The sequence below is a fragment of the Crassostrea angulata genome, chromosome 9, assembly GCF_025612915.1.
Source record: "Crassostrea angulata isolate pt1a10 chromosome 9, ASM2561291v2, whole genome shotgun sequence".
In the NCBI taxonomy this organism is placed as follows: Eukaryota; Metazoa; Mollusca; class Bivalvia; order Ostreida; family Ostreidae; genus Magallana; species Magallana angulata.
This window is the reverse complement of record NC_069119.1, coordinates 19,172,387-19,194,115: the sequence shown is the minus strand read 5'-3', so window position 1 is coordinate 19,194,115 and position 21,729 is coordinate 19,172,387. Positions and strand designations below refer to the sequence as shown.

The following is a 21,729-nucleotide window of genomic DNA, read 5'->3' as shown; positions in this document are numbered from 1 at the left end:
TTTTAATTGACTTTTTGTAACTTTAGTCAACATGTGAGGAATCCATAACAAAGAACAACACAGACATACAGTCAACCACAGTGCATGGACAAAATGTCGACCAATTTTCTGATGGTTCAAGCACTCCGCAATCCGCCCCGTCGGAAGATAGTAGTAAGCTTATATAACTGTTTTACAATGTTGCAATTAACATTCTTAAGTAAATCAGTGTAAACCTTTAAAGTACTATTCTTTTGTCGAATTTTGAACAATAACTTTATATAACATTTTGAAATAATTGAGTCTTAAGAACATTTGAAGTTGAAATTTAACATAACATAGAGTATTGAAATGTATGAGATAATTACATTTGATTTAATCTTAACAACCCGACATCAATAGGAAATAATTATTGTAACCAATCTCCTTTCCTCTATTTTGTGAGTCAACTACAGGATAGCAAGTAAAATAAAATCAAAAGTCACCCATGCAATCAGCTGAAAAAAGAAAAGCTTAAAGTGAAATAATCAAATAAGGAAAAGGTAGAGTGATATAAAACATCCAAATATCACAGACAGCTATGACTACACTTCTAGGGGAACCAATTCCCCCCTCAAGCCCAAGACGCATTTTAGAGCAATTGTAGGTATATAATCGATCTGGGTTGGTTTGAAATTTAAGTCAGAATAACTATATACATGTATATAGGTCAGAGGGCCCTGTTCACTTTGCATAAAATGCATACAACTAACTGTCTTATTTTCCTGGCTCAAAACCTCAAAAACTCTATTCAAAAACTTATAACGTTGTAATGGCCAATGCTTGTAGTCTCGTTGTTGAAAATTTAAAAAGAAGAAAGACTATAGCCTGGTACATGTAGTTGTGAATTGATAAACCAGTTAGCAAGTCCGACATACATGTAGGTTGTAAAAGCTGTGCAGCTAGTGGGATTTGGCACCATGCTGGTCAGGCACTGCGCTCTATAATAATCGCACCTATGCAAGGCCACTTACTAGTATTTGCCCGTATGTTTATGTTAGTAGCTTCCTTGACTCCTACAAACATGTGCGTCCTTTTTTCAACATTTCATTGTGTTTAAATTTACTATATTAATTTTATTATTGATAAATTGTCTATGTCAGATATGGTGTTTTGATTTCTTTGTAACTTTGTGCAGGGAACAATTCAGTGTACCAGAGAAGAAAGCAAATACTATCAGATGCAATCGTAAATTAATTAATTTTTGTGAAATTGACATAATATGTTTTATCTTAAATATATTTTACATTTAATTATTTGTAGAAATTCCACTAGCCTTGACCATCAGCCTTTGTATAATTTCTGTGATTATCCTTGGCGTAGTATGTGTCTTACTATATCTAAAGCTAAAACCGAATACTCAGTTAAGGTATTTTAATTTTCTTTTCTTTTTTGTGTTAACAACATACCATGAACATAATAGAGACAATTTTCAAATAAGACCGTTTATCGATAAAACGCTTAAAACGCTATTCAATCCATGTAAAATAAAACGATTGCAAAAAATTCAATCCATTGTTGGTTGTATTGTAGCCCAGCTATAAATTACATAAAAAACCAACCACCTGAATGTGGACAACCCCCAATTCAACACTACGAGACCTTGAAATATGACCGTAACATTTCCCCGCCTCCTGATTACGAGTTTCCCAGTCCACCAGTTGCAGACACCTTTAAAGCCAAACCAGACAGCAGACCAAAGACAGCTTCTAGTCTTGTTATTTCTTTTAATTAGATACCAAATACACTAAATGAAGTCACATCTGAAACAAAATAACAACATACCAGTAGATGTCAAAAGAGTTTTGAATCTTAAACCGAGTCGTCCTTTTATTGGATATACATGAAAAAAAACATAACTAAGTTTCAGCAACATTTTTTGAGTAATCTTTAGAATGTTAGGACAATATAATAAGACAAAGTTGTAGAAGCGTATAATTAAAAGTCTTATTAGTTGATGTATTCTTTTGTGACTGTTTTATTTTTTATCGCTTAGATAGGTTTTATAGCTTGAACTTTTTTACTCTTACATATGTATATGTTGGAGTGATATTAATATGAAACTGATTTTCTAATCTTTTTTTCCCTTAAGCTCTTAGACATTATTGTATTTCCTTTAACATATCGATATCATTCTGAATGTAGTAGCACTTTTTAGTTTATGAACGAGCTTTATCTTCTACAGACGTACTGTTTTCTGTGCACTTTTTTATTGTAATGCGTGTGTTTAAAATTTTGACATTATATATATATATATATATATATATATATATATATATATATATATATATATATATATATATATATATATATATATATATATATATATATATATATATTCAAAAACACAACATTTTTTGCACTAAGCTGTAGATTTTAAAAGAAAATAACTCCTATTAATTTGTTTGCGCAGTTTTGACACTAACAACAATATTCCTATATATTATAACAAAGAAGGTGAATATTTTGGATATTCTACAGAAACCTCACTTGCAAGTGATAATCTTTTATTTTATGAATTGAAGCTTAATTGTAAAGAATGCGGAAATGTTGCAGTATTTTCATCAAAGAACCTTTACTGCTGTAAAGGAAAATGATAAAGTGTGTTTGTATTTCTAATGCTGTCAATGTGTATATTTGATGTTATTCTTTTAGAGATTTGAAAAACAATAGAACATTGATTTAACTATTATGTGAAACATTTTACGTCTACTGCTGAAAACTTTTCGACTTGAAAAACAGGCGAGTTCTTCATTATAGTCAAATCTTGTTATTAAAAATGGATTATCGCGAGAGCTACTGCGTTTCGAAGATTAATTGTCTCGCTTGTAATTTGTACTCTTTTCAGACATTGAAAATTTGAATTCACTTTCTAAAAATGATGACGCAAGTTTGCGTAAACAATTACTTACTCTGATGTCTCTTTATTATTGATATGGATATGTACATTGATATTCTTTTAATTTTTAACGTACTGTTATGATAATAGTTTCATACCACGTCTTTTTTTTAAAGTATTAATTATATTTTATGCTTTGAAATGTAAACAGTTTTCTTTTTTTCTGGTAACTTAATATTTTTAGTAAAATATTGTAAAATATTTTTTTCTGTTTATGAACATATATATTGTTTTGAAAATATCTGCATGTTGTATTTAATTTATTTTTAAAACATATTTTTATGCATATCTTCATGTATGATGGTTTCTATTTTTTCATTAAAATTAATATAATATATCCCCTGTTTCGCAATATAATTCAATAAACTCTTAAAAAATGTATTTAGCTCACCTCTTCTTTTTTAGGTATCTTTAAAGAAGATATCAGCGCTAGTAGCTGTTGTAGTAAAGAGCTCACAAAAGTTTTTAAGTTGCCACACTATGCGACGTACATTGTCTGTCGGATTTCAAGTTCCATTACTTTTCTACTATTCTCTGAGAAAAACACGTACTCATCATTATATTTTTCACTTGTTGTTGCATCTGTTGAATGAAAGGCCCGTTTATTCGGTAGTTATTTATTGATATGTTCAGGATTTGTTTTATTCATCATTGCTTTGGTATCAACAGCTACGTATTGACGGCCATTTTACGATTAAAAAAACGTTTCTGATCATAATCTACATGTAGCTTATAATGACGATTTATTCGATCTAAATGATTGTTGTAGGATAACTGTTATACCTAAATTACTCAGTCTCTTTATGTTCTTACAACACAGAACCGTTTCATGTAACTAAAGATGACAAAACGAAATTCAAATTACATGTTTTCGTCAGCGAATCTTTTCAACATCGCTAAAAGGAAAATAGCTAGTCTTCTGTTGTTCTCTCAGCAATTTCTTAAACTCATTCTCAAAACATTCTCCGATGCTAAGATTGGATGTCATTATAATTATTTCGAAGACACAAATTCTAAGTTCTCCCTTTTCTACAAAACCCTAATCGAACATAAAATATTACAACTACACTATAACAATAAACTTAAAAGTTATAATGATTCTAATGCCAAGAGCATACTGTTTATAATAAAACATGAGGTATAATCATAACCATAGCTGCTCTTTTTTTTTTCTTTTTTTAAAAGCCTCTTCAAAAGATTTGACACAATTTTATTGATTTTCAAAACAGCAAAGAATAAATAAACTTTATTCTTAGTTAGTAAGCCCATTGTATCTCCGATTAAAAGTCTTAGGCATGCTAAGAAGAACGAGATTTTTATCATTATTAAGGTCTTCCGTTTTCAACGGAAGACCTTATTGTTATTGCTTTGATTCTTTTCCTCTATTATTATTAAGGTCTTCCGTTGGAAACGGAAGACCTTATTGTTTTTGCTTTGTTTCTTTTCCTCTATTATTAAGGTCTTCCGTTTCCAACGGAAGACCTTCTTGTTATTGCTTTGTTTCTTTTTCACTATTATTTTTATTGTTTTTTTTTTTCTGTCACGATTTCTCAAAAATGCTTCAGCCAATTTTCGTGAAATTTTCAGATCTTATTCATGACAAAATTTGTAAGAAAAGTACACGGGCTTTTTTTGGTCGTCACTTCCGGTACCGAGATATTAAAGATTTTACGTTTTTGCTTGTTCACAATTTTTCTCAAAAAGTATTTACGATAGAACCTTCAAATTTTCAGAGAAGGTAGAGAGTGAACGGCCGCAGTGCCCTTCGCATATCCGAACGTCCGCCGTCACTTCCGGTCGTCACCGGAAGGAAATGAAAAACCTTAATTTTTCAAATTTTTAGATTTGAATTTTATTTATGTTTTTATTCGATAGAGACGCTTAAAACACTTCAGAATATGAAATTCGTGTTAAAATCGATCTAGGCATTCCCGAGATTTTGAGTTCAAAAGTTCTGAAGCGAGAGTCCGCGTAGCTCAGTCGTTAGAGTGTTGGACTTGTGCCTAGGCGACCCGGGTTCCATCCCCGAGTGCCGATTATTTTTTCTTCCCTAATTTTGTTTTTTTTAACGATTTTACCTTTAAAATGATGGTTTTTATTGTTTTCCGTTTTATTTTTATCATAAATAAAAATAATAACAGCTTATTTAGTACAAATATAGAGCTCGTTTTTGTCAGCAGTTCGCATCGCCGCCATCAAAGACATGCCGCCGAAGCGCCCCTGCAGTACGACCGCATTAGAGTTCACTGGGTCGCTTTGCCGGCATCAAAGAAATGCCGCCATCTCAATGACTGTATGCACACAACATTTAGCAATGCACCAACGTTATTCTACATGGCTTTAAAAGGAGGACTGATTAGTATTTGTTCACATATATAGATACACGCTTGCATGTATGCATGCGTTTATTGACATACGTTGCTGATATACTGATTCCCTAAACACTACAAAAAACTAGAAAATATCTCTCTCTCTCTCTCTCTCTCTCTCTCTCTCAAGTACATAAGAACTAAGTACAGGTAACATGCAGTAAATTGGATAGAGGCTAAATGTACATTGGCGTCCAAAAATTATACATGTATTTATATTTCAAGTTACGGGATAATGTCTATGGATTCAAATAATTTGAAATTCATTCTTTAATTATTGTCTTCTTACTGATTGGAAGTCAACGCTAAAAAGTCATTTTTATTAAAGATGGTGTACTTTTTCCTTTTTTGTGCATGTCTATATACTGATACTGTCTGGGATTAAGAAAAACCTCCGAAGTTTATACTCGTAACTATACAAACGAACGGGTGACTGCAACAAGATTTGAAAACTGACCACCCGTTTATGAGTGTTTGAGCCTAAAAATAAACAGATGTAAAAAAAAATCAATAGTTACATCTTTCAAACAACGCTTATACATTGTTGTTAACATATGTATTTTATTTAATACCACATATTGCAATATGTGATATTTAGAATTTAATATTCTACGATTAATATAGAAGTCACCGACCGACCCCCCCCCTCCAAATTCATAAAATCATTTAGTTTTTCTGGCCCGATTTTACTTGATCTTTGATCTTCAACCTTTCATTTCAACTAATTACCATTCTTGATTACTGTACTAATTACCAGACCAATTCGTTCGTTATTAACAGAGTTATGAAGCTTTTGGCATTTGAGTTTTAGTTGTTGTGTTTGACATGTACTGTAAAAAAAATCTAACTCCCAAGCCCTTCACTCAATCCTAATGAAAATTCGTGAAAATGAACCTCTGACCCCATTCTTATTGTCTGTCAAATATGCAATGGATTGAACAATTAAGACGAAATTCCTGAGATTAAACGGCGCTTGTTGCCTATATGTGGAAATTAAATTTACACACTGTACACACACCGACCCCACCCCCCCCTTCCTATTCACAAATTCATTTAGTTTTTCTGGCCTTATTTTACTGGATCTTTCATCTTGAGTTTTTATTTTCAACCTAATTCAATTCTAGATTACTGTACTAATGACCAGACCTATTCGTTCATTTTTAAGAGAGTTATACATTTTTGGGCATTTGAGTTTCGATTGGCGTGCTTGACATGACTGTAGAAAAAAACCTTGGACCCCATTCTTATTGTCTGCCAAATATGCAGCGGATTGAACAATTAAGAAGAAATTCCTGAGATCAAACAGCGAGTATAGCGTGTACGGAGACTTAAAATTTACACAGTACAAGGGATGTAAGCAGCCGCGTTATATTTCTGTTGCATGTATACTAATACTTATGAATGTTAGAACTGTGGAAATTACTGTCATCAAATTTTTACCGAATAAATTTACGTGTTACTGATTTCGTTATTTCTACATTAATTTTATAAAGATTTTATCAATCCTGCTGAAATAGAACAGTCAAACATAATAGTAAACGACACGAAAAAAAAATCTCAACACCGAAATACATGGGTAAAATGCACCAGTCATTGTTTTAGGACTTCCCCTAATTGTTGTTAACCGAATCCGAGATCCACACCTCAAAATTCTATTTTCGATTTATTAAAGAGGAAAATCAAGCTCGGGCCTTTTCAACCCCCTCCAGACACAAACACGCATCAATATTTCAAATGACCTCGCACTGTTACCAAACCTGAATAGTCAGACACCTTACACGTTTTTCATCTCATACAAAAACTCAGCTCCTCTTCCGGGCGAAAACGCCCCAAATTCAAAGACAAATTCGGGAATTATTTCGCGTCAGCCATGTTTTGAGACACCTGCAAAGGTTGTGTGTTCTAATCTCGCCGGAGCCAAGATTTGCTCTTTCTCTCTATTACTTTCTTTCCTTTTTATTTCTTTTTCTAACTAAAATATTCAACATAAAATGGTTGTTGGACTGTAGTACAAGTTGAAAAACACTCTTCAATTAAGATTTAGACAAAAACAGTTTTTTTATTATTAGGGTCTTCCGTCTTCAGCGGAACACCCTTCTATTCTTATAGTTATTAGGGTCTTCCGGTTACAAAGGCAGACCCTCTTTTTTTCTTCCGTTTCTTTTTATTACAGGTCATTAGACCTGTTATTAGGTCAAAAGACCTCTTATTTAATATGAAATAAAATGGGGCTGGTCCTTTAAATTAGGGATCCAACGGGGTGTGTAATCCTTCATCCATCGTTCTTTTAGATCACATCTGCATTTCCTGATATGTTTCGTTGATGAAAATGAAAGGCAAGGTCATTTCCTCTTCTAAAAATCGGACGGAAGACCTCCTCGTTGCTCGCAACGAGATCGTGTCTAGTTATTATTATTATTATTTTTTTTTTCTGTCACGTTTTCTCAAAAACGCTTCAGCCGATTTTCGTGAAACTTTCAGATCTTATTTATGACAAAATTTGTAAGAAAATTACATGAGATTTTTTTGGTCGTCACTTCCGGTACCGAGATATTAAAGATTTTATGTTTTTGCTTGTTCACAATTTTTCTCAAAAAGTATTCAAGATAGGACTTTTAAATTTTCAGAGAAGGTAGAGAGTGAACGGCCGCAGTGCCCTTCGCATATCCGAACGTCCGCCGTCACTTCCGGTCGTCACCGGAAGGAAATGAAAAACCTTAATTTTTTAATTTTTTGGATTTGAATTTTTTTTAGTTTTTCATTCGATAGAGACGCTCTCAAAATTTCAGAATATGAAATTCGTTTTAAAATCAATCCATGCATTCTTGAGATTTTGGACTCCAAAGTTCTGAAGCGAGGGTCCGCGTAGCTCAGTCGTTAGAGTGGTGGACTTGTGCCCAGGCGACCCGGGTTCAGTCCCTGAGTGCCGAATCTTTTTTCTCTCTCATTTGTGTTTTGATTAATGGGTTTATCTTTAAAATGATGGATTTGAATGTTTTCCGTTATATTTTTGTCATAAATAAAAAAAAGATAGCGGCTTGTTTTAGTACAAATATAGAGCTCTTTTCTGTCAGCAGCTCTCTAAATTACGACGCTCGTCGCATCGCCGACATCAAAGACATGCCGCCGAAGTGCCCCTGCAGTTCGACAGCATTAGAGTTCGCTGGGTCGCTTTGCCGGCATCAAAGAAAAACCGCCATCTCAATGACTGTATGCACACAACATTTAGCAATGCACCCACGTTATTCTACTCGGCTTAAAAGGAGGACTATTTAGTTTTTAATCCCATATATAGATACACACATGCATGTATACATGCGTTTATTGACATAGGTTGCTTATATATTGATTTCCTGAACATTATAAAACGCTATGCAATCTCTCTCTCTCTCTATCTCTCTCTCTCTCTCAAGTACAAATGTTTTAGCATTTGAATAAGAACTAGTACAGGTAACGTGGAGTAAATTGGATAGAAGCTAAATGTACATTGGCGTCCAAAAATTATACATATTTTATATCAAGTTACGGGATAATGTCTATGTATTCAAATAATTTGAAATTCATTATTAAATAATTGTCAACGCCAAAAAGTCATTTTTATTAAAGATGGTGTACTTTTTCCTTTTTTGTGCATTTCTATATACTGATACAAATCTGCTGCCTGTCGGGATTAAGAAAAGCCTCCGAAGTTTATACAACCAACTATACAAACGAACGGGTGACTGCGACAACCCGTTTATGAGTGTTTGAGCCTAAGAATAAATAGATGTAAAAAAAATCAATAGTTACATCTTTCAAACAACGCTTATATATTGTTCTAACATATGTATTTTATTTAGAAATTGTGTAATATGTGATATTTAGAATTTAATATTCTACGTTTAATAAAGCAGTCAACGAACGACCCCCCCCCCCCAATTCATAAAATTATTTAGTTTTTCTGGCCCGATTTTACTTGATCTTTGATCTTGGTCCTTTAATTTTAACTATTTACCATTCTAGATAACTGTACTAATTACCAGACTAATTCGTTCATTAATAACAGAGTTATGAAGTTTTTGGCATTTGAGTTTCAATTGTCGTGTTTGACATGTACTATAAAAAAAATTCTAACTTCCAAGCCCTTCACTCAATCCTAATGAAAATTTGTGAAAATGAACCTCGGACCCCATTCTTTATGTCTGTGAAATATGCAGCGGATTGAACAATTAAGACAAAATTCCTTAAATTAAACGATGCTTATTGCCTATACCTGGAAATTAAATTTACACAGTACACGCACCGACCCCCCCCCCCCGCCCCTTCCTATTCACAAAATTATTTAGTTTTTATGGCCTGATTTTACTGGATCTGTCATTTTGAACCTTTATTTTCAACCTAGTTCAAGTCTAGATTACTGTACTAATGACCTGACCTATTCGTTCATTTTCAAGAGAGATATGAATTTTTGGGCATTCGAGTTTCGATTGGCGCGCTTGACATGTACTGTAGAAAAAAATTCTAACTCCCGAGCCCCTTACTCAATCCTAATGAAATTTTGTGTAAATGTACCTCGGACCCCATTCTTATTGTCTGTGAAATATGCAGCGGATTGAACAATTAAGAAGAAACACCTGAGATCAAACGGCGAGTATAGCATGTACGGGGACTTAAAATTTACACAGTACAAGGGATGTAAGCAGCCGCGTAATATTTCTGTTGCATGTATATTTCTTGTTTTCCGTTTAGTCTGTATCTACGATAGCGTGTGAACTACTTATGAATGTTAGAACTGTGGAAATTACTGTCATCAAATTTTTACCGAATAAATTTACGTGTTACTGATTTCGTTATTTCTACATTTATAAAGATTTTATCAATCCTGCTGAAATAAAACAGTCAAACATAATAGTAAGCGACACGAAAAAACATTCTCAACACTGAAATACATGGGTAAAATGCATCAGTCATTGTTTTAGGACTTCCCCTAATTGTTGTTAGCCGAATCCGAGATTCACACCTCAAAATTCTATTTTCGATGTATTTAAGACGAAAATCAAGCTCGGGTCTTTTCACACCCCCCCCCTTCCAGACACAAACACACATCAATATTTCAAATGACCTCGCACTGTTACCAAACCTGAATAGTCAGACATCTTACACGTTGTTTTTCATCTCATACAAAAACTCAGCTCCTCTCCCGGGCGGAAACTCCCAAAATTCAAAGACAAATTCGGGAATTATTTCGCGTCAGCCATGTTTTGAGACACCTGCAAAGGCTGTGTGTTCTAATCTCGCCGGAGCCAAGATTTGTTCTTTCTCTCTATTTTTTTCTCTCCTTTTTGTCTAATTTTCTAACTAAAATATTCAACATAAAAGGGTGTTTGACTGTAGTACAAGTTGAAAAACACTCTTTAATTAAGATTTAGACAAAAACAGTGTTTTATTATTAGGGTCTTCCGTCTTCAGCGGACGGAAGACCTCCTCGTTGCTCGCAACGAGATCGTGTCTAGTTAAGGTCTTCCGTTTCCAACGGAAGACCTTCTTGTTATTGCTTTGTTTCTTTTTCACTATTATTTTTATTGTTTTTTTTTTTCTGTCACGTTTTCTCAAAAATGCTTCAGCCAATTTTCATGAAACTTTCAGATCTTATTCATGACAAAATTTGTAAGAAAAGTACACGGGCTTTTTTTGGTCGTCACTTCCGGTACCGAGATATTAAAGATTTTACGCTTTTGCTTGTTCACGATTTTTCTCAAAAAGTATTTACGATAGAACATTCAAATTTTCAGAGAAGGTAGAGAGTGAACGGCCGCAGTGCCCTTCGCATATCCGAACGTCCGCCGTCACTTCCGGTCGTCACCGGAAGGAAATGAAAAACCTTAATTTTTCAAATTTTTAGATTTGAATTTTATTTATGTTTTTATTCGATAGAGACGCTTAAAACACTTCAGAATATGAAATTCGTGTTAAAATCGATCCAGGCATTCCCGACATTTTGAGTTCAAAAGTTCTGAAGCGAGAGTCCGCGTAGCTCAGTCGTTAGAGTGTTGGACTTGTGCCCAGGCGACCCGGGTTCCATCCCCGGGTGCCGATTATTTTTTCTTCCCTAATTTTGTTTTGTTTAACAATTTTACCTTTAAAATGATGGTTTTTATTGTTTTCCGTTTTATTTTTATCATAAATAAAAATAATAACAGCTTTTTTAGTACAAATATAGAGCTCGTTTCTGTCAGCAGTTTCCTTAATTCAGACGCTCGTCGCATCGCCGGCATCAAAGACATGCCGCCGAAGCGCCACTGCAGTACGACCGCATTAGAGTTCACTGGGTCGCTTTTCCGGCATCAAAGAAATGCCGCAATCTCCATGATTGTATGCACACAACATTTAGCATTGCACCAACGATATTCTACATGGCTTTAAAAGGAGGACTGATTAGTATTTATTCACATAATTATATAGATACACGCATGCATGTATACATGCGTTTATTGACATATGCTGCTTATATATTGATTTCCTGAACACTATAAAACACTATGAAATCTCTCTCTCTCTCTCTCTCTCTCTCTCTCTCTCTCTCTCTCTCTCTCTCTCTCTCTCTCTCTCTCTCACCCTGACAACCGGGTGACTGCGATACGGTGTGAAAACTGACCACCCTTGTATCTGTGTTTGGGCCTATGTATTAACAGATGTAAACACTGATCATTGAAATACACTGTTGAAACAAAGAGTCTGATTATTCACTTTTGATTTATAAAAATCATTACGGCAGGGTGGATTCACAGGGCGAAAAACCATCTTTAAGCAAGTCCTTAAAGGTGGCTTAAAGGTGACTTAAAGGAGCTTAAAGGCTATACAACCTTTAAGCCGCCTTTAAGTCACCTTTAAGCAAGTGCTTATAGGTCCTTAATGTCCAAACTTCTTTAAGCCACCTTTAAGCCACCTTTAAGCCATCTTTAAGCATCTTTAAGTGGCATTTACGCTCTCTTTACACTGCCTTTACACTGTCTTTAAGTGGCCTTTAAGTCAATATTGATCAAGCTGAACAATAAAAACATATATTAAATGCAAAAGCTCTTTTATAGAGATGGGAGGGGGTCATCCGAGTGATAAGGCGTAAAAAAAAAGTTGTGTGTTTAGGGTAACCCGACCTAACCTACAAAATTGCCCCGACCCTACCATACTTAGATGTCTGTGTTTATCCGATGGTGAATTTTATCTTATTTCAATTAAAAAATCTGTTTTAAATATGACACAAACAAACATTCTTGGGATTCATGCAGATAAAATACGATAAAATAAAAAAAATCCCTACCTACCTGACCTAATTTTTTCATCAGTGTTACCCTAAACACACAATTTTTTTTTATAAGCCTAATATAATTTCCAAGGAAGGGGGGGGGGGGGTGTTCCAGGCGGTTTTAATCGTCGCTCCATTAAACACAGATCGCTATCATTAGCACCGCTCCGAAGGACACAGATTGCCGTTATAAAATTCTTTATAATTTTTTGGGGGTTTCAAAATTATTGTAGGGATGAGCGCAGTCTCTGTATCTTAATATGTGCATAAAACTAATTAAAGTATGTTTGTTTCCTATTATAAATTAATCGTTGAAAATCTCTCTCTCTCTCTCTCTCTCTCTCTCTCTCTCTCTCTCTCTCTCTCTCTCTCTCTCTCTCTCTCTCTCTCTGTTCCTCCGGTTATTAAACAAAATAAAGATAATGAACCAAAAATGCATGATTTAATTTGATAATCGGTTTAAGGTTTGTATTTTTTTTTTTCAATTTTCATTATTTCTAACTCTAGATCTGCTAGATACATGTTAAAGATGAAAATACTCTCAACTGCCTTTGTTATATCGGGCAGGATATTACTGCTTTGTTTGTCTAGACATAGTTTTGTTCGTTTGTGTATATCTAATTAGAGTCTATTGTTTGTCCAACTTAAGAAAACCCCTGGAACTAACACAGAATATACAAGATATACACAACAGTTGTGTCGTGTGCCCAGGTGCATGTTTGTGTATATCTAATTAAAGTCTATTGTTTGTCCAACTTAAGAAAACCCCTGGAACTAACACAGAATATACAAGATATACACAACAGGTGTGTCGTGTGCCCAGGTGCACGTCAGGGTTTCTAAAGGCGTTGAATCTTAGTATGTACGAGTATACGATAAGTCTAGTGAATAAAAGTTAATTTACATTTGTAATTCATTTTCAAAGTATTATTTCCTAGCTCTGGGTTTCAAAGATGTTACGTCTACAAATTAACGATACATGTATGTAAGAGTAAAATCTTGAGGCTAATTAATTAATGTACCGGTGATCATAAATAGGGGTTGATTATTTAAATATATGTATAAGGGTAAATATGTCAAATATACCCGGCCTGGCACATCATACAATTGTATATACAAGTCATTTGCAATTGCCACATGCAGTAAATACGTCACCGGTAATTGGTAATTTTGTTTGTTATAGAATTGATAGTTTAAAAATCATGTACATACAATTACATGTAAATATTTAAACATATTGGAACGGCGCCGCGATCATGAAAACCGGGAAATTGCGGGAAATTGAACAAATACCCTAATAGTATCAATGCATTTCATAAAAGAAATGATTTCATTTTCTTTCTTACATTTTTATAGCTATAAATTAGATGAACGTATATCTACTCAGTTTAAATTTATTAAGTAAGAAAGCCTACTATAGTGAACCTAACGGTTTTCATTTCGGTATAATATATTTTTGTTCACTGAAGACCAAGTTCCGTATTTCATTCAAAATACACGCATGCATGTAATTTATAAATTAGATATAATTGATTGTTACAAACTGAATGGTTTGTCAAAATCTTTTCAAGTAAACACATTCAATACAGTGATTCAATATCCACTGATATATAGGATATAAAAACACTTATATGTATGAGAGTTGCCGTGGCGCAGAGGAAGTGTGGCGATGCTAGTTAACTAATGGTCCCGGGTTCAATTCTCGCCATGGCCGGTTTTTTTTTGTGTTTTTTTTTTTTCATTTTTCTTTCTAGAACAAAAACCGTTTTAATACCTTTTCTTTCATAAAGTTAATACATTTTGTTGGAAATTAAGGACAATATTGAAATAAAAAAATTTTAATGGCTTAAAGGTGGCTTAAAGGTAGCTTAAAGGTGGCTTAAAGGTGGCTTAAAGAAGTTTGGACATTAAGGACCTATAAGTTGTCCTTAAAGGTGGCTTAAAGGTGGCTTAAAGATAGTCTTTAAGCTGCCTTTAAGCCATCTTTACGCTTACTTTAAGCCATCTTTAAGCAACACATATAGCTTAAAGGTAGCTTAAAGATGGCTTAAAGATCGTCTTTAAGCTACCTTTAAGCATCTTTAAGCTATCTTTAAGGAGAACTTAAAGATGTTCATTCATCCTGTGATTGGGATTATAATCATATACAATCAGTCTTATAAAGTTTATATTTATTAACAAAAGTCTATAAACATGTACATGTTCGCCCAAAAGCGGGATTAGTGATTAAGCAGCGGGGTCAATAATTCTCTCTCTCTCTCTCTCTCTCTCTCTCTCTCTCTCTCTCTCTCTCTCTCTCTCATTATAGCTAGATAAACAATGAATGTGCATATCCGTATAAATTAGCCTAGCGAACAGTTTTATATGGGTGTAATATATATATTAATTTATTAAATCGGAATTTGAATTAATTATTCTCCCCTGGGAATAAACCCCGTTTCAAAATCACCCTCACTTGGTTTCAGACTTTTGACGAGTCATCGGACAATATGCTTTGCCCTGCGTATAATCTTTCTCGGATGGGGATCCGATTACTATTGATGAAATAAAATCACTATTATCGATGAAATAAAATGTTTTTCTATTTACTTATATAGCAAATTAAAAATGCCGAGGTGGATTGAAAATACGCTTCATATAACAACAGTTTCAATCCAGTGTTTTCTCAGACGTCCGCGTCAATTTGTTCCCGCCCATTTCAAACGTTTTGACCTGTTGCATTCATCTCCATGTACCTAATGTTAATGCTATACATATATTAGAATAAAAGTAAATATCAAAGAAAAAATAATAATTAAGATTTTGAGATTTTTAAATTTCAAATCAATGGTACAGTGGCTTATACAGCGCTTATACATTGTTCTAACATATGTATTTTGTTTAGAAATTGTGTAATATGTGATATTTAGAATTTAATATTCTACGTTTAATATAGCAGTCAACGACCGACCCCCCCCCCCCCCTCCCAATTCATAAAATCATTTAGTTTTTCTGGCCCGATTTTACTTGATCTTTGATCTTGGGCCTTTAATTTTAACTAATTACCATTCTAGATTACTGTACTAATTACCAGACCAATTCGTTCATTAATAACAGAGTTATGAAGTTTTTTACGGGCCGCCAGAAGGCGGTCCGTTATTTGATATACATTTAAATATTGTCACTGAGTTTCTGCGGGATAGCATTTTGTTTACAGAATTAATACTGTGCTTATTTTTATGAATTAAAAGAAAATTTGCATGAAGAAATATGTTTTATGCCTTTTAAAAAATATTACATATTTTTTGTTTTGCTCGTAAATGTAAATTAGGTCATAGACTGTCGTGATAGGTGCGTTTTTATCGAGACTACAATCTATTCGGGAAATTTCGGATTTTTTCATTCTTTTCAAAACAATGTATCGGGATCGGTATACGGGACATAAAGACCCGAATAACAATACTATGGCAATAATCATACAATTACCGTTAGAAATGCTTACAGTAACGAACTCGATTCTTAATAATAGTGGTAAAATGTTAAACTTCAAAACGTGTTACTAAAAATATATTAAAATTTACCATAAAAATTAGTACAACCAACTCGTTATTTTCTTCTTTGTGAAATGTTTTTTATGTAAACAACCAATGATGATTCATACAAAAATTACAATATTTTTTGCGGCCCATTTGACGCTTGCGTCAATATGATTTCTTGTGGCATTTGAGTTTCAATTGTCGTGTTTGACATGTACTATAAAAAAAATTCTAACTTCCAAGCCCTTCACTCAATCCTAATGAAAATTTGTGAAAATGAACCTCGGACCCCATTCTTATTGTCTGAAATATGCAGCGGATTAAACAATTAAGAAGGAGTTCCTGAAGTTAAACGGCGCTTATTGCCTATACGTGGAAATTAAATTTACACAGTACACGCACCGCCCCCCCCCATCCCCCACCCCCGCCCCGTCCTATTCACAAAATCATTTAGTTTTCCTTGCCTGATTTTACTGGATCTGTCATCTTGAACCTTTATTTTCAACCTAGTTCAAGTCTGTATTACTGTACTAATGACCAGACCTATTCGTTCATTCTTAAGAGAGATATGAATTTTTGGGCATTCGAGTTTCGATTGGCGTGCTTGACATGTACTGTAGAAAAAAATTCTAACTCCCGAGCCCCTTACTCAATCCTAATGAAATTTTGTGTAAATGTACCTCGGACCCCATTCTTATTGTCTGTGAAATATGCAGCGGATTGAACAATTAAGAAGAAATTCCTGAGATCAAACGGCGAGTATAGCCTGTACGGGGACTTAAAATATACACAGTACAAGGGATGTAAGCAGCCGCGTAATATTTCTGTTGCATGTATATTTCTTGTTTTCCGTTTAGTCTGTATCTACGATAGCGTGTGAACTACTTATGAATGTTAGAACTGTGGAAATTACTGTCATCAAATTTTTACAGAATAAATTTACGCGTTACTGATTTCGTTATTTCTACATTTATAAAGATTTTAACAATCCTGCTGAAATAAAACAGTCAAACATAATAGTAAACGACACGAAAAAACATTCTCAACACTGAAATACATGGGTAAAATGCATCTGTCATTGTTTTAGGACTTCCCCTAATTGTTGTTAACCGAATCCGAGATCCACACCTTAAAATTCTATTTTCGATTTATTTAAGACGAAAATCAAGCTAGGGTCTTTTCACCCCCTCCCCCCCCCCTCCAGACACAAACACACATCAATATTTCAAATGACCTCGCACTGTTACCAAACCTGAATAGTCAAACATCTTACACGTTGTTTTTCATCTCATACAAAAACTCAGCTCCTCTCCCGGGCGGAAACGCCCCAAAATCAAAGACAAATTCGGGAATTATTTTGCGTCAGCCATGTTTTGAGACATCTGCAAAGGCTGTGTGTTCTAATCTCGCCGGAGCCAAGATTTGTTCTTTCCCTCTATTTCTTTCTCTCCTTTTTATTTAATTTTCTAACTAAAATATTCAACATAAAAGGGTGTTGGACTGTAGTACAAGTTGAAAAACACTCTTTAATTAAGATTTAGACAAAAACAGTCTTTTATTATTAGGGTCTTCCGTCTTCAGCGGAAGACCCTTCTATTCTTATTGTTATTAGGGTCTTCCGTTTACAAAGGAAGGCTCTCTTTTTTTCTTCGGTTTCTTTTTATTACAGGTTATTAGACCTGTTATTAAGTCAAAAAACCTCTTATTTAATATGAAATAAAATGGGACTGGTCCTTAAAATTAAGGATCCTACAGGTGTATAATCCTTCATCCATCGATCTTTTAGATCACATCTGCATTTCCTGATATGTTTCATTGATGAAGATAAAAGGCAAGGTCATTTCCTGTTCTAAAAATCGGACGGAAGACCTCCTCGTTGCTTGCAACGAGATCGTGTCTAGTTATTATTCTTTTTTTTTTCTCCCACGTTTTCTCACAAGTGCTTCAGCCGATTTTGATGAAACTTTCAGATCTTAATCATGACAAAATTTGTAAGAAAATTACACGATATTTTTTTGGTCGTCACTTCCGGTACCGAGTTATTTAAGATTTTATGTTTTTGCTTGTTCACAATTCTTCTAAAAAAGTATTCAAGATAGGACTGTCAAATTTTCAGAGAAGGAAGAGAGTGAACGGCCGCAGTGCCCTTCGCATATCCGAACGTCTGTCGTCACTTCCGGTCGTCACCGGAAGGAAATGAAAAACCTTAATTTTTCAATTTTTTGGATTTGATTTTTTTTTATTTTTTCATTCGATAGAGACGCCTAAAACACTTCAGAATATGAAATTTGTTTTAAAATCGATCAAAGCATTCCTGAGATTTTGAGCTCAAAAGTTCTGAAGCGAGAGTCCGCGTAGCTCAGTCGTTAGAGTGTTGGACTTGTGCCCAGGCGACCCGGGTTCCGTCCTCGAGTGCCGATTATTTTTCTTTTTTTTAATTTTTTTTTTTTCTTTAACGATTTTATCTTTAAAATGGTGGTTTATATTGTTTTCCGTTTTATTTTTATCATAAATAAAAATAATAACAGCTTTTTAGTACAAATATAGTTCTCGTTTCTGTCAGCAGTTTGCTTAATTCAGACGCTCGTCGCATCGCCGGCATCAAAGACATGCCGCCAAAGTGCCCCTGCAGTACGACCGCATTAGAGTTCACTGAGTCGCTTTGCCGGCATCAAAGAAATGCCGTCATCTCCATGATTGTATGAACACAACATTTAGCAATGCACCAACGATATTCTACATGGCTTTAAAAGGAGGACATATTAGTATTTATTCACATAATTATATAGATACTCGCATGCATGTATACATGCGTTTATTGACATATGTTGCTTATATAAATTTGATTTCCTGAACACTATAAAACACTATGAAATCTCTCTCTCTCTCTCTCTCTCTCTCTCTCTCTCTCTCTCTCTCTCTCTCTCTCTCTCTCTCTCTCTCTCTCTCTCTCTCTCTCTCTGACAACCGGGTGACTGCGATACGGTGTGAAAACTGACCACTCTTGTATCTGTGTTTGGGCCTATGTATTAACAGATGTAAACACCGATCGTTGAAATACACTGTTAAAACAAAGAGTCTGATTATTCACTTTTGATTTATAAAAATCATTACGGCAGGGTGGATTGGGATTATAATCATTTACAATCAGTCTTATAAAGTTTATATTTATTTACAAAAGTCTACATGTACATGTTCGCCCAAAAGCGGGATTAGTGATTAAGCAGCGGGGTCAATAATTCATAAATTTCCTGTTATTAACTGATTGCTTATAACACTGAGTGTTTAGACTTAACACTGGGGTATCATCACACAGTGTTAGTCGGCAAAGATAAACTTGAGACAAAAAGAAAAATAATCGATGTATCAAAGAAGCAGATAAAAAAAAATTAACAATTTCTTTACCATATCGATTTTTGATAAACTCATCTCTCTCTCTCTCTCTCTCTCTCTCTCTCTCTCTCTCTCTCTCTCTCTCTCTCTCTCTCTCTCATTCATTATAGCTAGATAAACAATGAATGTGCATATCCGTATAAATTAGCCTAGCGAAAATTTTTATCTGGGTATAATATATGTATTAATTTTTTAAATCGGAATTTGAATTAATTATTCTCCCCTGGAAATAAACCCGGTTTCAAAATCGCCCCCACTTGGTTTCAGACTTTTGACGAGTCATCGGACAATATGCTTTGCCCTGCGTATAATCTCTCTCGGATGGGGATCCGATTACTATTGATGAAATAGAATGACTATTATTGATGAAATAAAATGTTTTTTTATTAACTTATAAAGCGAGTTAAAAATGCCGAGGTGGATTGGAAAAACGCTTCTTATAACAACAGTTTCAATCCAGTGTTTTCTCAGACGTCCGCGTCAATTTGTTCCCGCCCATTTCAAATGTTTTGACTGTAACAGGTGACGTGCGTTAGCTGTATATTTCCAATCTTGTCAGTTAATGTTCTGTGGTCTTTGTTTTGTATCCCTGCTGGTGAGGAAGATGTATTCTTATATGCTTATGACTGCCAGTTTACAAAATTACTTATTCATTATATGAAATTCATGCACTTCTTTAAAAATCAGGTTCAGCATGTAAAATTTAGATTTTTTATCTTCTAGATATAGGGAAAATGTCTTAAAGAACATATCATTATTTTGTGATTCTAACATTAAAAAAACGATGAAAATTAGTTAATTAGAAAACATTAAATAAATTTAACGACCTGATGCATTCTTTTCCATGTTCCTAATGTTAATGCTATACATATATTAGAAAAGTGAATATTAATGCAAAAATTCATACTAAAGATTTTGAGAAAGATTTTAATTTTCAAATCAATAGTACAGTGGCGTACAGTGGCGTTCAGTGCTGGTCAGTTCTCTGTACAGTGCCATACAATGAGGGTACAGTGCTTCAGTAGGACTGTATAGTGGAGTACAGTGGTAGTCACTGAAAGGTACAGTTAATGTACAGTAAACGTCAGGCAATGTAAGTCAATTTTTGGGAATATTATTGGATTTTAAATTCAGTAATCTTAATTACTGCCTTCTTCTCTCGCTCTCTGTATCAACATTTCAGTGATGATTGTTATTCTTCAGCTGCAGTGCACTTCGCAAATCCGAACGTCTCCGGTCGGCACCGGAAGTAAGCAGAAACATTTATTTTTCATTATTTCTTGTTTTTAAATATTTTTTCTGCCATATTACAATGCAAACGCTTTAATCAATGCAGAATATGTATTTTTGTTCAAAAATCGATCCATATTAGAATAGTAAACTTTTGTCCAATCCCGGAGTGCCGACTCTTATTTCTTCCTTAATTGTGCTTCGATTCAAAATGTTGTCTCTGAAATAATGGACTTTAATTATTTTTGTTTGAATTTTATCAAAAATCACAGTAACATCGCCTTTTCCTAATATGAAGATATGTCTGTTGAAATCCTTGGAGAGGCTTACTGGAATTTTAGAAAGTGTTTAGAAATAAAAAAAAAATGTCCCGATAGCCTTTTTAAGGTGTTTTCAAACGGAAGATCCTTTCAAACAACGCTTATACATTTTTCTAACATATGTATTTTATTTAGAAATTGTGTAATATGTGATATTTAGAATTTAATATTCTACGTTTAATATAGAAGTCACCGACCGACCCCCCCCCCCTCCCAATTCATAAAATCATTTAGGTTTTCTGGCCCGATTTTACTTGATCTTTGATCTTGGGTCTTTAATTTTAACTAATTACCATTCTAGATTACTGTACTAATTACCAGACCAATTCGTTCATTAATAACAGAGTTATGAAGTTTTTGGCATTTGAGTTTCAATTGTCGTGTTTGACATGTATTATAAAAAAAAAATTCCCAAGCCCTTCACTCAATCCTAATGAAAATTCGTGAAAATGAACCTCCGACTCCATTCTTATTGTTTGTGAAATATGCAGCGGATTGCACAATTAAGACGAAATTCCTGAGATTAAACGGCGCTTATTGCCTATACGTTGAAATTAAATTTACACAGTACACCCACCGACCCCCCCCCCCCTTCCTATTCACAAAATCATTTAGTTTTTCTGGCCGGATTTTACTGGATCTTTCATCTTGAACCTTTATTTTCAACCTAATTCAAGTCTAGATTTATGTACTAATGACCATG

At 34.2% G+C, this 21,729-nt stretch overlaps 1 protein-coding gene across 1 annotated transcript in view; it reads left to right on the top strand.

Annotated features, from left to right (window-relative positions):
* Positions 1-2,170, top strand: part of LOC128162185 (von Willebrand factor D and EGF domain-containing protein-like) — a 59,551-nt gene extending 57,381 nt beyond the window's left edge. The window contains exons 16-18 of the mRNA XM_052825371.1: positions 27-153; positions 1,282-1,387; positions 1,552-2,170. Of these exons, the coding sequence (XP_052681331.1) occupies positions 27-153; positions 1,282-1,387; positions 1,552-1,753 (435 nt within the window). The 3' untranslated portion in view covers positions 1,754-2,170. The remainder of the gene's footprint in view (positions 1-26; positions 154-1,281; positions 1,388-1,551) is intronic.
* Positions 2,171-21,729: the final 19,559 nt, after the last annotated feature.